This window comes from Otolemur garnettii, unplaced genomic scaffold, assembly GCF_000181295.1.
Source record: "Otolemur garnettii isolate 467f Iridium unplaced genomic scaffold, OtoGar3 scaffold00241, whole genome shotgun sequence".
NCBI classification, from domain to species: Eukaryota; Metazoa; Chordata; class Mammalia; order Primates; family Galagidae; genus Otolemur; species Otolemur garnettii.
The window spans coordinates 60,578-80,853 of NW_003852636.1; the positions used below are offsets into that span (position 1 = coordinate 60,578).

At 36.6% G+C, this 20,276-nt stretch overlaps 1 protein-coding gene and 1 non-coding gene across 2 annotated transcripts in view; one reads left to right on the plus strand and one right to left on the minus strand.

The window, feature by feature from the left end:
• OPHN1 (oligophrenin 1) overlaps positions 1–20,276 on the minus strand; it is a 443,853-nt gene that overhangs the window by 20,982 nt on the left and 402,595 nt on the right. The window contains exons 16-18 of the mRNA XM_003802239.2: positions 8,973–9,057; positions 2,540–2,598; positions 1,253–1,358 (exon numbers count right to left, since the gene is read on the minus strand). Of these exons, the coding sequence (XP_003802287.1) occupies positions 1,253–1,358; positions 2,540–2,598; positions 8,973–9,057 (250 nt within the window). The remainder of the gene's footprint in view (positions 1–1,252; positions 1,359–2,539; positions 2,599–8,972; positions 9,058–20,276) is intronic.
• Positions 5,509–5,612, plus strand: LOC111722372. The gene has a single exon (XR_002771196.1). It is a non-coding gene; the product is annotated as a U6 spliceosomal RNA (small nuclear RNA).

Sequence of the window (20,276 nt, forward strand, 5' to 3'; positions counted from 1 at the left end):
GCATACATGGCACATTTCTTAAACTGATCGAAGCTATCTATGACAAACTCACAGCTAATATTTTACTGAGCGGAGTAAAACAGAAAGCCTTTCCACTTAGAACTGGAACCAGACAAGGTTGTCCTCTGTCATCATTACTATTCAACATAGTGCTGGAAATTATAGCTAATACAATTAGGTAAGACAAGGAAATAAATGGCATCCAAATAGGATCAGAGGAGGTCAAACTCTCCCCCTTTGCTAACGATATGATCTTATACTTAAAGAACCCCAAAGACTCAACCACAAGACTCCTGGAAGTCATAAAAAAATATAGTAATGTCTCAGGATATAAAATCAATGTACACAAGTTAGTTGCCTTTGTATATGCCAGTAACAGCCAAGATGAGAGGCTAATTAAGGACACAACTCCCTTCACCATAGCCCTAAAGAAAATGAAATACATAGGAATATACCTAAGAAAAGAGGTGAAGGTTTTGCCATGTTGCCAAGCCTGGTTTCAAACTCTCAGGCTAAAGAAATCCTCCCACCTCAGGGTACTGAGTAGCACTTTCTGCCTTTTTTGAGCTAAGTAAATTCATCTTTATTCATGACATTAAATCCTCTGCCAAGGAAGCATCACATGCCCATTTTAACCACCTATCTCAGTGCCTTTACCAGCCCTACTCTCTGGAATGCTGCTGGATATAACTGCCTATCACATTCTTGGAAGAAAATGACTAGAATCTTAATTACAACTCCCATTTCTTAAGAGCCTCTTATGGTCCATGCACGTGACTGTGTGTTCATTCTAATCTATACAACACTCCTGCATTGTATGCAAGACTGTTCTCACTATATATATGAACAGAGTCTAAGACAAGTTGAGTTGGCCACAGCTAAATGAGTTGTAGAGCTAGGATTCAAAACAAGGTTTATCTGACAGCAAAACCTGTATTTAGACCAGGTACCTTCATGTTACACTTCAGCAGACAACCCAGATACATGATGACTGAGAGGACATACGAGGGTTGTCTGGAAAGTATCCAGCCATGTATATCTCTATTTTTCATATTACATGGGTAGATACTTTCCAGACAGCACTCCTATATAAGGGTCAAGGCAAAATTGCTTTCTTCACAGAACACTTAGCCAACCAAGGAAGCTGTTGAGAGTTGGGACTGAAAGAACTGAGAGGCAATTTCACTATAGTCTTACCACAAGAGTTAGTTCTCTAATAGAAACTGTTTCTGAAAATCCATGAGTTACTTACTTGACCAAGTGTCTTATGAGAATTTCCAGCATCTCTCGGTTCTTTTCTGGTAGCTTATATACCAAGGAGTGAATAGCTCCCAGCCGGTAATCCAGATTATCAGACTCTGAGAGAGAACAGTGAGATGGTTTAGCTTTCTCAGCAAAAGGCTTGAGCAAATTATCATACACACACAAACACACACACAGATGTAGAGAAAGACAACCAGAGACACAGAGAGAGTCAAAAGAAATTAAAAAAAGATAGATAAATAGGCACAGAAACACAATGACAAAGAGAGGCATACAAAAAAAGACAAAGAAAGAAAAAAGGCAGAGAGAGAGAGAGAGAGAGAGAGAGAGAGAGAGGAATGAACAAAGATAAAGGCCTAGAAGGAGGAGGGACAATGGAGAAGAAGAGAAAAGGTGAGAACAAAAGAGAGACTGTATCAGAGGAAGAAAGAACACTGGACACAAGAGGTTGTTCCTGAAGTCTCATGAACAAACTGCCAGGTGAAAACCTATTGCACCCATGTGACTTGTCTAACTGAGAGGTGCACTACTGCCTCTAGTTTCCCATAAAAATCGAGCCCAGAAGTAAAGACCAAATATCCTTTGCCTGAACATCAGTAAGAGGTAAAGACCCCTGAATCTTTTTCCTGTGCACCACAAAAGGCATGATGCAGGAAAGGATCACATAGACATGTAAAATGACACGCATACATACAGTAGACTTAGCCAAAATTTTAATGCTTCTTCAGATGCCAACTTTTGGAATGATTCTATATGCCTTATTTCCCCATGTACTCCTCCATCATAACAGTCACTTTTCTCATCTAGAAAATGTGATACTAGTGCTAACAGAAATAGCAATGAATCATAACACATTTGAAAAGCATTTGGAAAGGCAAACCACTGAAGAAAGCTGAAACAACAGCTTTCTGTTGATATACAACTTTCTGTTTCTTTGTGATATAACTATTTTGCTATTTTCCTGTTAATGTGAGCCAATGTTCTTGTTCTGATGAAGAGGCAATAAAATCAATAAATCAGTAAACTCTTAAGATCACCACAGTCCTATAGTTAGTTATTTTCTCCAACCCACTCACCTAATATAGATTTATGAAAAGTAATGCAACTTTGGAGTAAAGCAGCAGGATTACTCTCATTTGGCAGCAGGAAAAATCTGTGTATGTGCCTCTAAGTTTTTGCCACCAATCCCTTCCCTTCAAGCAGTTTCCTAGGCATATTGGTATAAACCTTATTAAGTAACAAGAACAACACAATTAAGGAGTAACATAATACTTACTGGCAGCAGAGACCAGCTCTTTGTGAAGCTTATAGGTCATGACAGGTTCAGAAAGATTCCTGAAATGAATGAAGACTGTAAGTTAGTATACAGAAAAAACAGGCCTTGAATTCTCTGTTCTGTGGGCACTGAGGATAAATTTTCTGAGTCATATAGCTTAAGGAGATTATATATAATACACTTTTCTACTCCCATGAAGCCATTATGAGATTATATGCATTTTCTACTCACAGGATGTTTTTTGATGTGATACAAGGTCTGACAAATAAGTTCACGCACTCACCCTAGGAAAAGTGCTACATATCTCATGTCTGAATATCACCATGGTCACTTTCAAAGTGCTATGCACTGACACAAGTGCCCAGTCCACTCTTCAAAGCAATTTTCAAACTCTTTCTAGAATGAAATTTGTTGTTAGATTACTGTTGATATACTCAAAGTTATCAAAATTTCTTCTTTTCAATATTTCCTTTATCATTGTGTAAAGAAAAAAGTCATTGGGGGCCAGATCAGGTGAATAGGAAAGGGGTTCCAATACAGTTATTTGTTTACTAGCTAAAAGTTCCCTCACAGATAGTGCCATGTGAGCTGGTGCATTGAGAGCCATAAATTCAGGTCATTCTCATCTAACTTTTTCAGGCAGCCTTTTCAGCGCTTCCAAATAGTGAATTTGGTTAATTTTGTCCAGATGTTACAAATTCATAACGAACAATCTTCTTGATAGCAAAAGCAGTTCAAATATCATTTTGTCTCTTTTTTTTTTTTTTTTTTTTTGAGACAGTCTCACTATGTCACCCTCCATAGAGTGCCATGGCATCACAGTTCACATCAAACTCAAACTCTTGGGCTTAAGCAATTCTCTTGCCTCAGCCTCCCTAGTAGCTGGAACTATAGGCACCCACCACAATGCCTGGCTATTTTTTTTTTTGGTTGCAGTTTTCATCGTTGTTTGGCTGGGCCAGGCTGGGTTTGAACCCGCCAGCCTTCGTTAATGTGGCCAGCGCCCTACCCACTGAGCTACGGGCACTGCCCCATTTTGAATCTTGATTTGGATTGATGAAACATTTTTGGTTGTGGAGAATTGGCTGACTTCCACTGTGAGCTTTGACATTTTATTTCAGGATCATATTGGTATATCTGTCTCAATACCAGTGATAATACAGCCCAAATCACCATCTTGCCTCTCCAAAACGTCTTGATAAACTTCTACTCTTCTTTGCATTTGTTCTTCAATGAGGTCCTTTGGGACCATTTTTTACACACACCTTTCACATGCCAGCATTTTCAGTTAATATTTTCCTGTCTCTCCATCAGTGTTTACTTACTCTGCTATGCTTCTCATAGTCAGCTGATGATTTTGACACACAATTTGGTGAATTTCTGCAGTATTTTTGTTAGTTATGCTCATTACTAGCCATCTGGGCCTCTATTCATCAGTGATACTTTCTCTCCCCTCAGAAAATATTTAATCTGTTTGTATATTGCCATTTTCTTCATCGCATTAACACCATAAACTTGGAATAATATGTCCCTAATTTCACTTCCACTCTTACCAAGTTTAGCAAGAAATGTAATGTTTGTTCATTGCTCTAATTCAAGCTCTGACATTTTCACAGTGGCACACAAAAGCATTCAACAGCAACAATGAACACCACTCAGCAAGACACTGCCACATGGTAATATGAACACAACTGGTATAGCAAGTTTATGAACCCTTACCAAGCTGTTTGTACAATGATGCCAATATTAAGTGCCTTTCTGAACTTAATTGTCATACTTCATATACATTTTCTATTCTATATAGCTTTCTCGGGATAAGACAAGTTAGTAGTAAATTAAGAGACTTGCAAAGGTAAGGATTTAAGTCTTTAGCAAGGTCTCTGATTAGGTCCCATAACTAAAAAAGAGACACTACAAAATACCAGAGTGGACCCAGTGTAAATGCTACCATTAATCCATGATAACTTGGTAAGTCTTTAGAATTTCCAAAGCATTTTTAAATCTGTGCTCCCAGTGATCCCTCCCCCACTAACCTGTGAGGTAAACCACTTATTCAAAACCCACTCATTGGAAGAGGAAAATGAAGCCAAACAAAAAACATTTAATAACTTACATGTGCCTGGCATTGTACCAGGCAATGGGACTCAAAAGATAAGTAAGACATACTCCAAACCTCTAAAGAGCTGATTGTCTAGTAGTTCAAAGCACTATATACAAACTTTACAGTGCAGCAAGACAAGTGTGATAATAAGATAAAGATACATGGTAGTTGACTCAGAGGAAGTCACTAACTAATAATCATGAGGAGGAGGATAATATTAGCAAAATCCACACTGTACTAAGTGATTTACATGTATTTACTCACTTAAACTGCATGGCAACCCTGTAAGGTAGATACTAATATTGTCTGCATTTTACAGGTGAGGAAACTGAGGCACAGAAGAGTTAAAGAACCCATCCATGATTAGACAGCTCATAAACGGCAAAACCAGGAATGCTGTCTCCTATGTTCATGTGGCAATAGAAATAGAAATGGTGAAGAGATACTCTGGGAGGCCGAGGTGAGTGAATTGCCTGAGCTCATGAGTTCAAGACCAGCCTAAGCCAGAGCAAGACCTCATCTCTAAAAATAGCTGGGTATTGTGGCAAGTGCCTAAATCCCAGCTATTCAGGAGGCTGAGGCATGAGAATCACTTGAGCCAAAGAGTTTGAGGTTGCTGTGAGCTGTGACAACACTTCACCAAGGGCAACAAAGTAAGACTGTCTCAAAAAAAAAAAAAAAAGTGGTGAAGAGAGTGTTTTGAAAGAGGTTAAGTAAGAATTCCTTCATTGATTGGATATGATGGTAAGGGGGAAAGTGATCCAGTGTGAGTGACTGAATAGGATAGGAATTAACACCAAAGTAGACATGCTAAGTTAGCGGGCCTATGGGTTAGCAAGGAGCAGAAGTCTAAGAAGCTAGATGTAGTGCTTGCTTTGGCAGCACATACTAAAATTGAAATGATACATAAAAAAATTAGCATGGCCCCTGAGCAAGGATGACATGCAAATTTATATAGCATTCCATATTTTTCATCCATAAGAAAAGATGGAGACTTTACATCTTTTCTGTCTACCTGCATGGAGTTAAAATACATTCTTCTTAGTAAAGTATCTCAAGAATGGAGGAAAAAAGTATCCACTGTACTTAATACTAATATGAAACCAATATATAAACAACTACATGTCCACATGAAATAAAAAAAAAGACTAGTATGGTCTAGTGGGGGAGGGGAGAGGGCGGGCAATTGGCTGAACCTCACCTAGTGTGCATAATGTGAGGGTGATCAGCACACCCCCTGGATGAAGGGCTCAACTACAACTTGAACTTTACCTTAGAAATGAAAACAATGTAAGCCAGACATGGTGGCGCTTACCTGTAACTGAGCACTTTGGGAGGCCGAGGTGGGTGGATTGCTTGAGCTCAGGAGCTGACGAGCCTGAGTAAAAGTGAGACCTTGTCTCTACTAAAAATGGAAAAACTGAACTAGCTGAGCATTGTAGCTGGTGCCTGTACTCCTAGCTTCTTGGAAGGCTGAGGCAAGAGAATCACTTGAACCCAAGGGTTTGAGGTTGCTGTGAGCTATGATGCCACGGCACTCCACCCAGCGCAGCAGAGTAAGACTCTGTTAGGTAGATACCAATATTTGGAGTATGTCTCCTATGTTAGAAAGCCCCTAACTAGCAGGTTTGTGAACTAGATGGGAAAAGCTACATGCAAGGCCCTTCTAGCAGGTCTGTGAACCTGATGGGAAAATTATGAATCCAGGTCAAAAACAGAACAGTTGCCACTAAACCAGAAGAGATGGCAAACTGGCAACTAAACTACTAACTGGGGACTTTTAACATTTCTTGTTTGTATTAGGACCGTGTATGAAAAAGAAATGAAATGAAATCAATGATGAAAATAAATAATTTTTATTTCATATAAAAATCCACATTTCCTACCTCTTTTGGAAAGTTGAAAATCTGCCTCCATTGGGCCCATGTAGTTATTTGTGTAATTAACATGGCTGTTCACATATAAACATGTGGATTTGTATGCAACAAATGAAAGTTTGAAGGGCAAAGTGTTCAATATGAAAATACTCTAAATCAAGGTGGGGAGGTGGCTCATGCCTTTAATCTTAGCACTCTGGGAGGCCAAGGAGGGTAGATTGCCTGAGCCCATGAGTTCTAGACCACCCTGAGCCAGAGCGAGACTTCATCTCTAAAAATAGCCAGGCATTGTGGTGGGCGCCTGTAGTCCCAGCTACTCGGGTGGCTGAGGCAAGAGAACTGCTTAAGCCCAAGAGTTTGAGGTTGCTGTGCACTGTGATGCCACAGCACTCTACTGAAGGTAACAAAGGGATACTCTGTCTCAAAATAAATAAATAAATAATAAAGAAAAGAAAATACTCTAAATGTATTCACTTTCATTTCTGGCCACTGTATGTATTTGAAATTTCCATCATTCTAGTGCAGTGGTTTTCAACCTTCCAAATACCGTGATCCTTTAATACAGTTCCTCATGTTGTATTGACCCCCAACCATACAATTATTTTCATTGCTACTTCATAACTAATTTTGCTACTGTTATGAATCGTAATGTAAATATTTGATATGCAGGATGTATTTTCATTGGTCGCAAACCACAGATTGAGACCTGCTCTAGTGTAAATAAAAAACAACAGACAAACAAACAAACAAAAACAGCCCTGGAAAATAGCAAGTAGAAAGACTACAAAGGGGATTGCAAAAATGACCAAAGAGTATGAGAAAAAAAAAAAAGCAAGTTCACAAAGCAGAATCCAAAAGAGGAGAAAGGGATTGTTACAAATAGTTCAAGTAAGGTAAAGACTAACAATTGTTTTTTGTGTGCAACAATTTAGGAAGTCCCTGGTAAGGGCAACTTCAGTGGAGCTGAGGAGGTGGGAGCCTAATTGCAATGGGTTGAAGAGTAACCTGAGGAGTTAAAAAAAGACATAAAAACACACAGCGTATGTATATTACCTGATACAACAGCTTGGCTGAGAATGTATAAAGTATCTCAATAGGCAATCTTTTGTAAGAACCTGGCTCTAATTATTATCTATATGGTCAATGAGATCCAATTTTTCAGCTCAAGCCCAAATTCATCACTCAGGTTCAGACCTATATATTCAAATGGTTTCATGCCTTGATTTCTTGAAAGGCTTCCAAATTTGTGATATGTAATATGTACCTTATTGTCTCATTCAATTATGGTCTTCTTCTTGTATCTCCCAAATTAATAAATATGTGGTCGTTTATTTGGATGCATGGGGCAGAAAAGTGGAAGTCACATTTTTGTATCTTTCTCCCAAATTCTCATGTCCAGTTTATCAATTTTATCTCCTAAATCTCTTGAAAGTGCTTACTTCTACTGGTATCCACTGTAATTATTCCCTAATCCAAGAAAGAGCATAATCTTTTACCTGGAACACAGCAAAGACCTACTAATTGATTTACACCTTGACCCAGTTTGTCTACCACTATATATTCTTGCCATTTTTCTTTTCCACTTTGGCAAATACAGGAAAAATACTTCTAGAAAGAGCATTCATAGTTACACAAACCTCCAAGATGGTGCTAAAGCAAAAGATCATTTAACAGCAATATCTGGAACCCAATGTATTTCGGATAAATTATATTATTCAGAGTTTAAGTATCTACCTTAATACCTTAAAGAGCTCAACAGTCAAAAAGAAGAGGTTTTGACACAAAGTATGGTGCATATGAATGGACATAAAGAATGAATAGGTTTATAAAACATGTCTAAAACTCTGTTTGCATAATATAAATTATTGCCAGAAAGTGAAACAAAATATTCTTCATTATTATATATGTACAAATATTGCTAGTAAGTTAATGTTTTTACTCATACTACTGTCACTTCATTTATGACAATAGTTTTATGGTTCAATTTTTTTCTATCACATAAATCAAAGTATGGTATAATAACATATCTCACATACCCACTCACCCAGTATGCTATTTTGGACCAAATGCAATATAATGCTTCAAATGGTCGTTATTCACTAAAACATGTTAACAAACATGAATTGTTAAAACTCATGACTTTTTACTAGTAAACCTATCATGATATCACTCTACCTGTGAACAATGCCAAAGCTTGTTCAATTATTTCAAGGGCATGATTTTTAAAATAATCTTTCTGACCTTTAATACAATTAACAATTTTATTATTTTTATGCTTCCATGCTTTAATTCTCAGATTTTAAAAAGTCTTCTAATATACATACTTTTACAGAAATCCTCCTTATTCTTTTTTCTTTAGCAATCCTATCCAACCTCCTGAAATTACGAGTACATTAGCTCTAATTTCCACTCAGGAAACTGTGAAAAGCAAAGCTCCCATACATATCAGACATACCTGAGGTAGAATTTCAAAGAGCTGGTAATTGTCTTAATGTCCCAGTCGCTATTATGAAACTCAACATCTCCTGGGCATTTAGGATCTATACAAAAAGAAATCTTTTGTAAAGTTAATCATCCAAAAAACTTCCTCTTTAATTCTTTTAAATGAAAAAAAAAGTGTGTTAATTAAGTTATTCTATGATGGTTACAAAAGGCTGGATTGGGAATTAGGGAAGGGGTGATAAGAAGGACTGGTTAATAGGTTCAAAAGCAGGATGAATATATGATAGCACAACAAGGTAAATATAATCATCAATATGTTAGGGTATACTTTAAAACACCCAAAGGAGTAGAATTGGAATGGTCCCAAAACAAAGAAATTGTAAGTGCCTTAGGTCACAGAATTACCTCAATTTGATTAACTCACACTGTATACCTGTATCAAAACATCACATATACCCTAGATATAACTACTATATACCCAGAATAATTAATGTTATGAGAAAATTATTTTAAAATCAAAGGTGGAAAAAAAAGTAAAGTTATTCTAGCAGTTTACAAAATATCAAAACTTTATAGCAGGCTCGGCGCCTGTGGCTCAAGCGGCTAAGGCGCCAGCCACATACACCTAAGGTGGCGGGTTCGTATCCCCAGCCTGGGCCTGCCAAACAACAATGATGGCTGCAACCAAAAAAATGGCCAGGCGTTGTGGTGGGCGCCTGTAGTCCCAGCTACTTGGGAGGCTGAGGCAGGAGACTCATTTGAGCCCAGGAGTTGGAGGTTGCTGTGAGCATGATGCCATGGCACTCTACCTAGGGGGATAGCTTGAGGCTCCATCTCAAAAAAAAAAAAAAAAAAAAAAAAACTTTATAGCAAATTTCAAAAATTTTCTTGCATTCTGGCCTAGCATAAGAAATTAGGAAGTCATCTTTGACATTCATGAAATAAGAAAAAAAGCTGCTCAGATTATTCTTAGACCCATTAGAGGTCCTAAGGTAAACTGGTGCCCTCAAAAATGAAGTTACAGATATGCAGATTCAAAATATTAAAACTTATTTGAACAGAATCCCAGGAATAAAAAAATTCCTTAGGAAACAGTACTAGGATAGAAAACTTAAACTATAATTAATGCATTGTTAGAGGCTCAATATGTACATATTTGAGAGGTAAGTACTCCAAGGGAGCCCAGTCCTAGGGGAACCCTCACACTTCTGTGAGTTTTATATTCAGGAGCCTGATAAGATTTTGACAATGAACATATGGAAAAAAATCATCTCATGCTTTCAGGAAAGGGAGAAGGAAAGTATCCATTTTTCAGTATTACCAGAGCTTTTTGTTCTTTTCTAAAAATATATTCTATTTGAACATATTTATGAGATACATGGGAAATTTTGTTATATGCATACATTACAATGTGTAATGATCAAATCATGAAATTTGGGGTACCCATTACCAAGAGTTTATCATTTCCTAAAGCAATGGAAACAATCAACAGAATGAAAAGACAACTCATAGATTAGGAGAAAATATATGCAAACTGTAAGTCTGATAAGACCATAACATCCAAAATGTAGAAGAAACTCAAACACTCCGTAACAAGAAAACAAATGCCCCTATTAAAAAATGGGGAAATGATCTGGATAAAAATTTCTAAAAGTAAGATATACAATTGGAAAACAGCTATATAGTAGAACCACCATAGCTGACCACCTCCCTAAATTGACCACATTCTTAAGACCGGATATGTACCACATGTACCTATCAGTACAGGAGGCTTAGTTCCTTATGTTGACCATTTTGTTACAGTCCTTCAAGTGATTAACTTATAAAGACTCTACTGTGTTAAAAATAAGCTAAACAACTTTAATTAACACAAAATGCAAATTAAAACAACAAAGAAAAATCACCTCTCAAAATAACTATTATAATATAGATGAATAACAGTAAGTGTTGACAACAATGGAGAAAAAATAAATCACTTCTATACTGCTGGTAGGAATCTAAATTAGTATAGACATTTTGGAAAATAGTATAGGGGTTCCTCAAAGAAACTAAAAGTGGAAGTACCGTTGTTTTCAGCAATCTAATGTCTATGTATATGCAGCCAAAGGAATTAAAATTGACGTTCAAAGAGATAACTTTATTTCCATATTCATTTCAGCATTATTCACAGTAACCAACATATAGGAGCATCCTAAGCGTTCATTAATCAATGAACTGACAAAGAAAACATGATATATATATATATATATACCCAGTAGAATATTAGAATATTATAAAGCTTTTAAATGAAGGAAATTGTATCATTCATGACAACTCGAATCAATCTAGAAGACATAACGTTGACTGAAATAAACCCAGCACAAAATGACAAATACTATGTAATATGATGTAAATGTTGGATCTAAAAACATTGGTATCACAGAAATAGATACTTAAAAGGTGGTTACCAGATGCTGGGGGTTAGGGAGTAGGGATATAGAAAGGAAAGATGTTTGATTAAAGAGTATGAAGATCAGTTAGATTGGAACTATAAGATATAGTGATCTATTGCAGTTGAGAGTGACCACAGTAATGATATATTCAACATTTCAAAACTGCAAAAACACTGTCACCACAAAAAAAGGGAAACAAATTGATAGGTTGTGCATGTTAATTAGCTTGACTAAATCTTTCTACAATGTACACATATCAAAACATCTAATTGTTGCCTATAAACATACACAATTATTCTCTGTCAAAAATAAATAAAGAAATGGGAAGCTAAAGAGAAGGAAGACCAACCTAGACTTCTTCAAATGTGAAAAAGAAATAAACATTTTCTGAGGTAAATAAAAATTGGTCACCAATAAACCTGCTTTGTAAGAACTGTTAAAAGAAATTCCTCAGAGAGAAAGAAAATGATATAAACTAATAACTTAGATCTATATAAAGAAAGGAGAGACATTAGAGAAGGAATATAGACAGTCCCTGAGTTACAAACATTCAACTTATGTACAACTCACACAGAAAACACACTCAAAAAACCCTATTTAACACTGTAAAAATCCTTGATCATAAAAGTACTCTAGATACTAACAATAGACAATTCACATCTCAGAGCCCATAGCACAATGGTTACGGTGCCAGCTACATGCACCGAGGGTGGCGAGTTTGAACCCGGCCTGGACTAGCTAAACAACAATGACAACTGCAACAAAAAATAGCCAGGCATTGTGCCAAGCACCTATAGTCCCAGCTACTTGGGAGGCTGAGGCAAGAGAATCACTTAAGCCCAAGAGTCTGAGGTTGCAGCAAGCTGTGATGCCATTGCACTCTACTGAGGGCAACATAGCGAGACTTTGTCACCCCCCCAAAAAAAAATAGACAATTCAAAATTATAATAGGTGGCTGGGCATAGTGGCTCACTCCTATAATCCTAGCATTCTCAGAGATTGAGGCAGGTGTGTTTTTTTGGTTTTGGGTTTTGTTTTTTTTTTTGACAGTCTTACTTTGTTGCCCTTGGTAGAGTGCTATGGGGTCATAGCTCACAGCAACCCCAAACTCCTGGGCTCAAGCAATTCTCTTGCCTCAGCCTCCTAAATAGCTGGGACTATATAGGTGCCCGCCACAGTGCCCAGCTATTTTTAGAGATGGGGTCTTGCTCTTGTTCAGGCTGTCTGGAACCTGTGAGCTCAGGCAATCCAGCCACCTCAGCCTCCCAGAGTGCTAGAATTACAGGTGTGAGCCACCACACCCAGCAGTTGTATTTATTGAGCTCAGCAATTTGAAACCAGCTGAGCAAGAGCAAGACCCTGTTTCTACTAAAAGTAGAAAAACTAAACTAGCTGGGCATTTGTGGTGGCAGGGATGACTGTAGTCCCAGCTAATTGGGAGGCTGAGGCAAGAGGATCACTTGAGCAGAAGAGTTTGATGTTGCTCTGAGCTATAATGACTTCATGGCACTCTACAAAGGGAGATGAGACTCTACTTAAAAAAAAAAAAAATTACAATAGCAAAAAGAAATGGCATAATGTGTAGTATCTATGTGTGATATTTACATAATCAAAGATGGGAATAAATATCCATAAATGTTAAGAAATATCTACAGAAAAGTATTAAACATCAAAATAAGACTTAGGTAAATGAATGAAATTGTGCTTCCAGACGGAGAGACTAAATATTGCCAAGTTTCATCAACTTGAATCCACTTTATAGATTTAGTACAATTACAGTCAAAATACCGAAAAATTTACCTTTCCTGGAATATAATAACATAATTTTAAGGCTGACATTGAATAAACACCCAGCACAATGACTGAAACAATTTTTTTTTTAACGAAGAATAACTGTGAAGAATTTATGGTACTTGACAGGAAAATGATTAATGGGGCCATAACGGTAACAAGGTTATATATGGGTCATTATGAATGTTTTGAGATATACAAAAATTAAGAAGCGTAAAATCTGCATGGAAAGAAACAAAATGAAGCCCTCCTAGCAACACTGATATGCTGAGCAAGATGACACTTGCACAGGTGAATCAGAAAGCACACTCTTGACTATGTTTTTTGGGTGTGAAATAATGAATGATAACAGTCTGTGTCAAAACTTTTGTAGTGATATTATGAATGAGTACGATAGTCAGGCCAGTGGGAAAAATGGAAAGCTCCAGAAAAAACCATTCTGCAAATAAAAGAACTAAACATACAATAAGAGCATCACTTCAAATTAACGAGAAAAAAAGAATTATTCATTAATTGGAGCTTATTAAATTAACTATTTGGGAAAAACAGATTTCTGTGTTGTTGTTTTATATATATTGGTTTTCATCCACAGTTTCTGGTTCATAGCTCCCATAGTCCTTGTTACAATGTTGGTAAGCTTTAGGCCTCAGAAAACAGACTCTGCCTTTCTGACTTTTCCTTGTCCTCCTTTGACTTTCAGAAGTCAGGACTCTCTAATTTGAGTGTGTATCAAAAGACACTTACACCCCATTAGCTTCAGCCCCATACCCTGGAGGAAGGGATGCTAAACAGAGAGAACAGGAAGAATCTGAACAGACTGGACTTGTTGGGATAGACCAAGCACTTTTTAACAAATCACATTTCTATATGGATGTAAGTTATGCCTATATAATAAACTCTTCCCTAAAAACCCAAGAGGACTGGATTCACAGAACTTTTAGAAACCTGAACATCTGAAGGTTGCTGGAGGGCAGTGCACACAGGGAGTATGTGGAAGTTCAGGGATCCTACTCCTAACCCTCACATTAAGCATCTCTTCTTCTTTATAATATCTTGTAATATAAACTGTAAAGATTACCCTGAATTTGGCAAGCTGCTCCCCAAAATTAATCGAATACAAAGCGGGGTTCAACCTGTAAGATGTAAAACTATTTCCAGATAGATAGCATAGAAATTGAATTAGAGGATACCCTGCTAGTGTGTGCTGCCTAGTGTGCAGGAAAAGAAATATTTCACATTTGGTCACAAAAGTTTTCTTCTGTTTTGATGATTGTTATGGTATGGATATTAGAGGACAGCACAACAAGAGTTTTTTCCAAAGCAAAGTCTATTTCACACAAAAAATAATAAAGACAATTTTGAATGGTTGGAAGAGAAAAATATTTAAAAAATAAACATTAAACAATTCAGAGGAAAAAATGCATTTTTCTTTTAATTTTATTTTAATAGATTTAGGGGGTACAAATGGTTTTTGGCACATGGATGAATTGTACAGTGGATAAGTCTAGGCTTTTAGTATATCCATCACCTGAATAGTATACATGGCATCCAAAAGGTAATTCTTTATCTGGCACCCACTTAAAACCATCCCCTTTCTAAATCTCCAATGTCCATTATACATGACCACATATAAGTGCGTTTTTATAGACTCCTGGGATAGGAAGCACTTTTCAAACAGACCAAAAAATAAAGCTGTAAGTGTGCACTGGAGGATTCCGTAATTTCTTTATTTCCAGAAAATAAACTGTAAATGTGCACTGGAGGATTTTAAGGGAAACAAGTTCTATAAGCTAGCGCAGAGATGACAACTGAGAGCATCACTTGGGTCATGATTTGAGGTATAGCATTCAGTAATGTGTTGTATCTTCAAAATGAGTCTACAGTCAGGTTCCAAATCACATCAGTCACTTGGAGAGCCTTGTAAAATGTAGATCTCTTGATCCTAAGACAAGAGATTGATTGAGTACAAGATGAGACCCGGGAATTTGTATTTTAAAAAAATGTTTCAAAGGTGATTCTAGGGTGAACAAGGCTTAAGATTGCCAAGCTATCTGCCATGTAATATAATGGATAATAAGATTACAAATAAAGATAATCATAGAGAATGTCTTGGTCAAAACTCTAACCACCACTCACACATAAGGGTACAATGGTCTATTTGTTATATTCTGATGAAAACACAAAACATAACACAACTATAGAATGTTGCACTGGCTCAACTAAAGTACATGAATGTCGAAGTGTCCTAATTAATTCCAAAAATGTTAGCTAATATGAGATTACTAAGAAAATTCTAGTTGAATGAATAGTAAGAACAACTTTGATTATGTGCAATAGATAAAAATGATCAAGTGAGAGGAAAGACAAGTGACTAAGAGAAAGAGTGAGCAGAAATGAGGCCATTAGGCTCCAAAACAAGCCACAAAGGCACTAATGACAAATGTGACAAAGTTTAGGTCTAAACAGCCGTATTTTGGGCTCTTGTTCACCAACCTCCTTCAATTGCAAAACCCACAGATATAGGCTAAAGAAAAGCTGAAAAAAAGGCTACTCATTCCTTTATTATTTAAGTGTGAGACATATGTGTCTTCCAAATAAATAAAACTTATCCATGAAAAAAAAAATGTCTTATAATCTATGGCAATGGCAGACCTCAAAATACCCAATAACTAGTACTTCAGACACAGTACTATAACTCAAAAATCTATTTCAGGTCAGGTTCACGATATATATGTAGAAGATGGGGAAGCTGCCTGAAAAAAGGGTGAAGGCTATCCTAATTACTACTTAAAATAAATCTATCTGTGGCATATTGAATCTCTCTGGATTCAAATTATATTGGGATTATTATTAATAGAATTTATAATGTGGAGACAATACTTCTACTTTGGCAAATGTTCCCAAAATATACATTTGAATTAACTTATGCACAAATATGTCCTCACCAAAAAAGGAAACAACTGAATTACTCAAAAGGAAAATAATATAATAAATTATGGTACATTTTACTAACATAATATGTAGCCATTAAAACATTTATAAACAATTTTAACCACATGGGGAACATTATCTCAAGGTGATAGTGTCTTTATAAATATAAATCTCCAAACACAGCCCACAAAAACTATAAAGCCACCAAAAAATACCTAAATACACAAAGCAATGCTCTCCAAAGACAAAGAATACTCAATTTTTTTTTTTAAGACAGAGTCTCACTCTGTCATCCTGTGTGGAGAGCCATAGCATCATAACTCACAGCAACCTCAAACTCTTGGGCTCAAGCAGTTGTCTTGCCTCAGCCTTTTGAGTAGCTGGGACTATAGGCACTGACCATGATACCCAACTAGTTTATCTCCCCATTTTTAGCAAAGACAGGGCCTTGCCCTTGCTCTTGCTCTTGCTCAAACTAGTCTTGAATTTCTGAGCTCAAGAAATCCTCCCATCCCAGTCTCCCAGAGTACTAGGATTACAGGCATGAGCCACCATGCCCAGGAATGAATACTCAAATTTTAAATTATTAGCAAGTACAAAAATAAACACCAAATCCCAGCAGGCTATCATTTAAATTCCCCCAACAAATGTTTTCAAGTTTCCTTGGTAAGGATAACTTTAGTAAAACAGTAGCAACAACAAAAAAACAGATAACAGGGAACAAGGATAATAATTAAAGAAGTGTGTTAATCAGAAAAGAAGAAACTAGAAGTCAGAGATTAATTGGAAATCATAATCAAAAAAAGAAGGAGAACAAAAAGTTTGAAAATACTGAAAACTGTGCAACATTTACAGAACACAGAATGAGACTTCAAAGAAAATTAAATACTTAAGAATGTAACAAAAGAGATGAAGAATCTTCACAAAGAGAATTAAGTGTCCTTAATGAATTATGAAACTTTGAGTTTAAATACATTCTTCTTAGTAAAAAAAATATATATATAGCCAAGGCAATTCTTGGTAATAAGAACAAAGCTGAATACATCACTCTACCAGACTTTAGGTTGTATTACAAGTCTACACTGATCAAAATAGCATAGTATTGACACAAAAGTAGACATAGACATATGGAAATGAATAGAAAACCAAGAGATGAATCCAGTCTCTTGTAGTCATTTGATCTTTGATAAACCAAACAAAAACATACACTGGGGAAAATAATCCCTATTCAACCTATAGTGCTGGGAGAACTGGATAAGCACATGTAAAAGACTGAAACTGGTCCCACATCTTTTACCACTTACAAAAATTGACTCAAGATAGATAAAAGATTTAAATCTAAAACATGAAACAATAAAAATCTTAGAAGAAATGTGGGAAAAACTCTTGAGGATGTTAGCCTGGGGAAAGATTTTATGAACAAGTCTTTAGCAACAATCACAATAACAACAAAAATAAACAAATGAGACTTAATTAAGCTGAAAAGCATATGCACAGCTAAGGTCACAATAAGTAAAGCAAAAAGACAACCTTCAGAATGGGAAAAGATATTTGCAGGGTATGAATCTGACAAAGAGTTGATAACTAGAATCTACAGAGAACTCATTCAACAAAATAGAGCAAATAATCCCATCTACCACCAGGCAAAAGACATGAAAAGAACCTTCTTTGAGGAAGACAGAGGAATGACTGACAAACATATGAAAAAATGCTTATCATCCCTGATCATCAGAAAAATGCAAATCAAAGCCACTCTGAGATATCACCTAACCCCAGTGAGAATAGGCCACATCACAAAGTCCCAAAGTTGCAGATGTTGGCAACAACGTGGAGAGAAGGGAACACTTTTATACTGTCGGGGGAACTGCAATTTAATGCAGCCTTTTTGAAATGAAGTATGGAGAGTCCTCAAAGAACTCAAATTAGACTTCACATTTGATCCCACATTCCCATTACTAGACATCTACCCAGGAGAAAAAAATCATTTTATCATAAGGACATCTGCCCTAGACTGTTTATTGCAGCTCAATTTACAATCACCAAAATGTGGAAACAACCTAAATCCCCACCAACCCAGGAATGGATTAACAAGCTGTGTTATATGTGTACCATGGAATACTACTCAGCCATTAAAAAAGATGGAGACTTTACATCTTTTTTATTAACCTAGATGGAGTTGAAATACATACTTCTTAGGAATGTATCATAAGAATGGATAAGCAAGAATCCAATGTACTCAATACTAATATAAATCCAGGGATGATCAAATACATGCCAACATAAGAGAAAAACTGAAATCAATTCAAGGTGGTGGTGGGGAAATGAGGGAGCAGGGAGAGGGGAGGAGGGAGAAGGATGAGTGTGCTCCTACTTAAGGGGCACAATGTAAGGGTATATGGCACATCTCTTAGGAACAGTACATAATTATAACAGAGTCTCTACCTAACAAATGCAAATATTATAACCTAATTCTTTGTACTCTCAAATTAATCTGAAACAACAATAAAATAAAGAAATAAAAGAAAAGAAAATATACTTGGGGAAAATAAAAAACCAAAAACAAAAAGAGTATAGGACCTAGATGGACCTGAGCGCAAATTCTGCCACATCCACTTGTTAGCATATGATCAGGAGAAACTTACCCTGAGTCTCAGTCTCCTTGTCTATAAAATGCAAAGAACTGTCACACCACATCATTGTATTGTGGGAGGGTCAAAGAAAATACCAGTAAATCATTCAGTACTCAACATGTGAGGCCGTGAACTCTACAGGGAAGATGCCATGTCTGTTTTGCTCCCTGTCCTACCTCCAGGGGTTATCACAGTGATGAACACATGGTAGGTGCTCTATAAATGTTTGTTTAATGAGTGAAACAAATAAAAACTAAGAAAATAAAAGATTGGATAATGATAAAAAATATTTCATTTCATTAGTTATTAAAACATTGATTAAAAGGTTAATTACCATTCAAATTAAGACATCAATCAGATGCCCAATTATATCAACAGTGGGCAAAGTAACATTTATTACTTAGTTAGTAAGAGTATACTTCTGATCAACTGCTATGGAAAATTACTATTATTCATAAAAATTGAATATGTACATACGCTAGGGCTCTACAACTTAACTCCTATATACATGTACACTTAACCTAGAGACACATTTGGGGAGAGGTACAAAAAATGTACAGCACACGACTTACAAAAGTAAAAAAAAATCAGAACATCAAAAGCCTGAAAGCAACAATAAATGGCCACTAACAATACTATATAGATAAAGTAAATGGAGAACAGTCACATAATGAAATACTATTCAGTAACAAAAATGAATTGAACAGACATTTGGATAGCAAATGATAATGTTCCATGAAAAGAGAAAATAGTGGGAGAATACTACAATGTAACACCATTATAAATGTTCAAAAAAAAGGACAGTATGTTTGTGTGGGTGTGTATTCAGTTGAGGCACAAAAAAATGCCACAATTATAGGTCAAAATGGCTAAGTAGTAGCCATTCACTTACAAAATCCTGAAACTTTTTTTTTTTTTTTGAGACAGAGTCTCACTTTGTCACCCTTATGTTAGGTCTAGGTTAAAGTAGAAAAGTACCAGTTAATTCCTGAGAAACTCCTGCGCTGCAAACCCTCAACAAATGGAGTAAGCCTAGTTCACTCCCAAGATGGATGGGAAATTACTCACTAACTTCTTGGTTGACTAACTCCTGTGCACTACATTTCTGGAGGCCCCAGTGAGATCCTCCAGATCCTGGCACTACTGATCCTCAGTCAGCCTCCAAGACAGGCTGTGGTCCCTCTGAGGGGAGGCACCCCTTGGAAACATTCCAGGGCCCATGGAGTACCCATGTAGAGTGCCATGGCATCACAGGTCACTGCAACCTTAAACTTAGGCTCAAGTAATTCTCTTGCCTCAGCCTCCAGAGTAGCTGGACTACAGGCGCCCACCTACAATACCTGGCTAATTTTTTTAAGAGACAGGGTCTTTGGTAGGGTGATTCCTCCTGCTTTGTTTTTATTCCTGAGTAATGTCTTAGCTATTTGAGGTCTTTTCTGATTCCATATAAAGCGAAGTATTATTTTCTCAAGATCCTTAAAATATGACAGTGGGGCTTTAATGGGGATTGCATTAAAATTGTATATTGCTTTG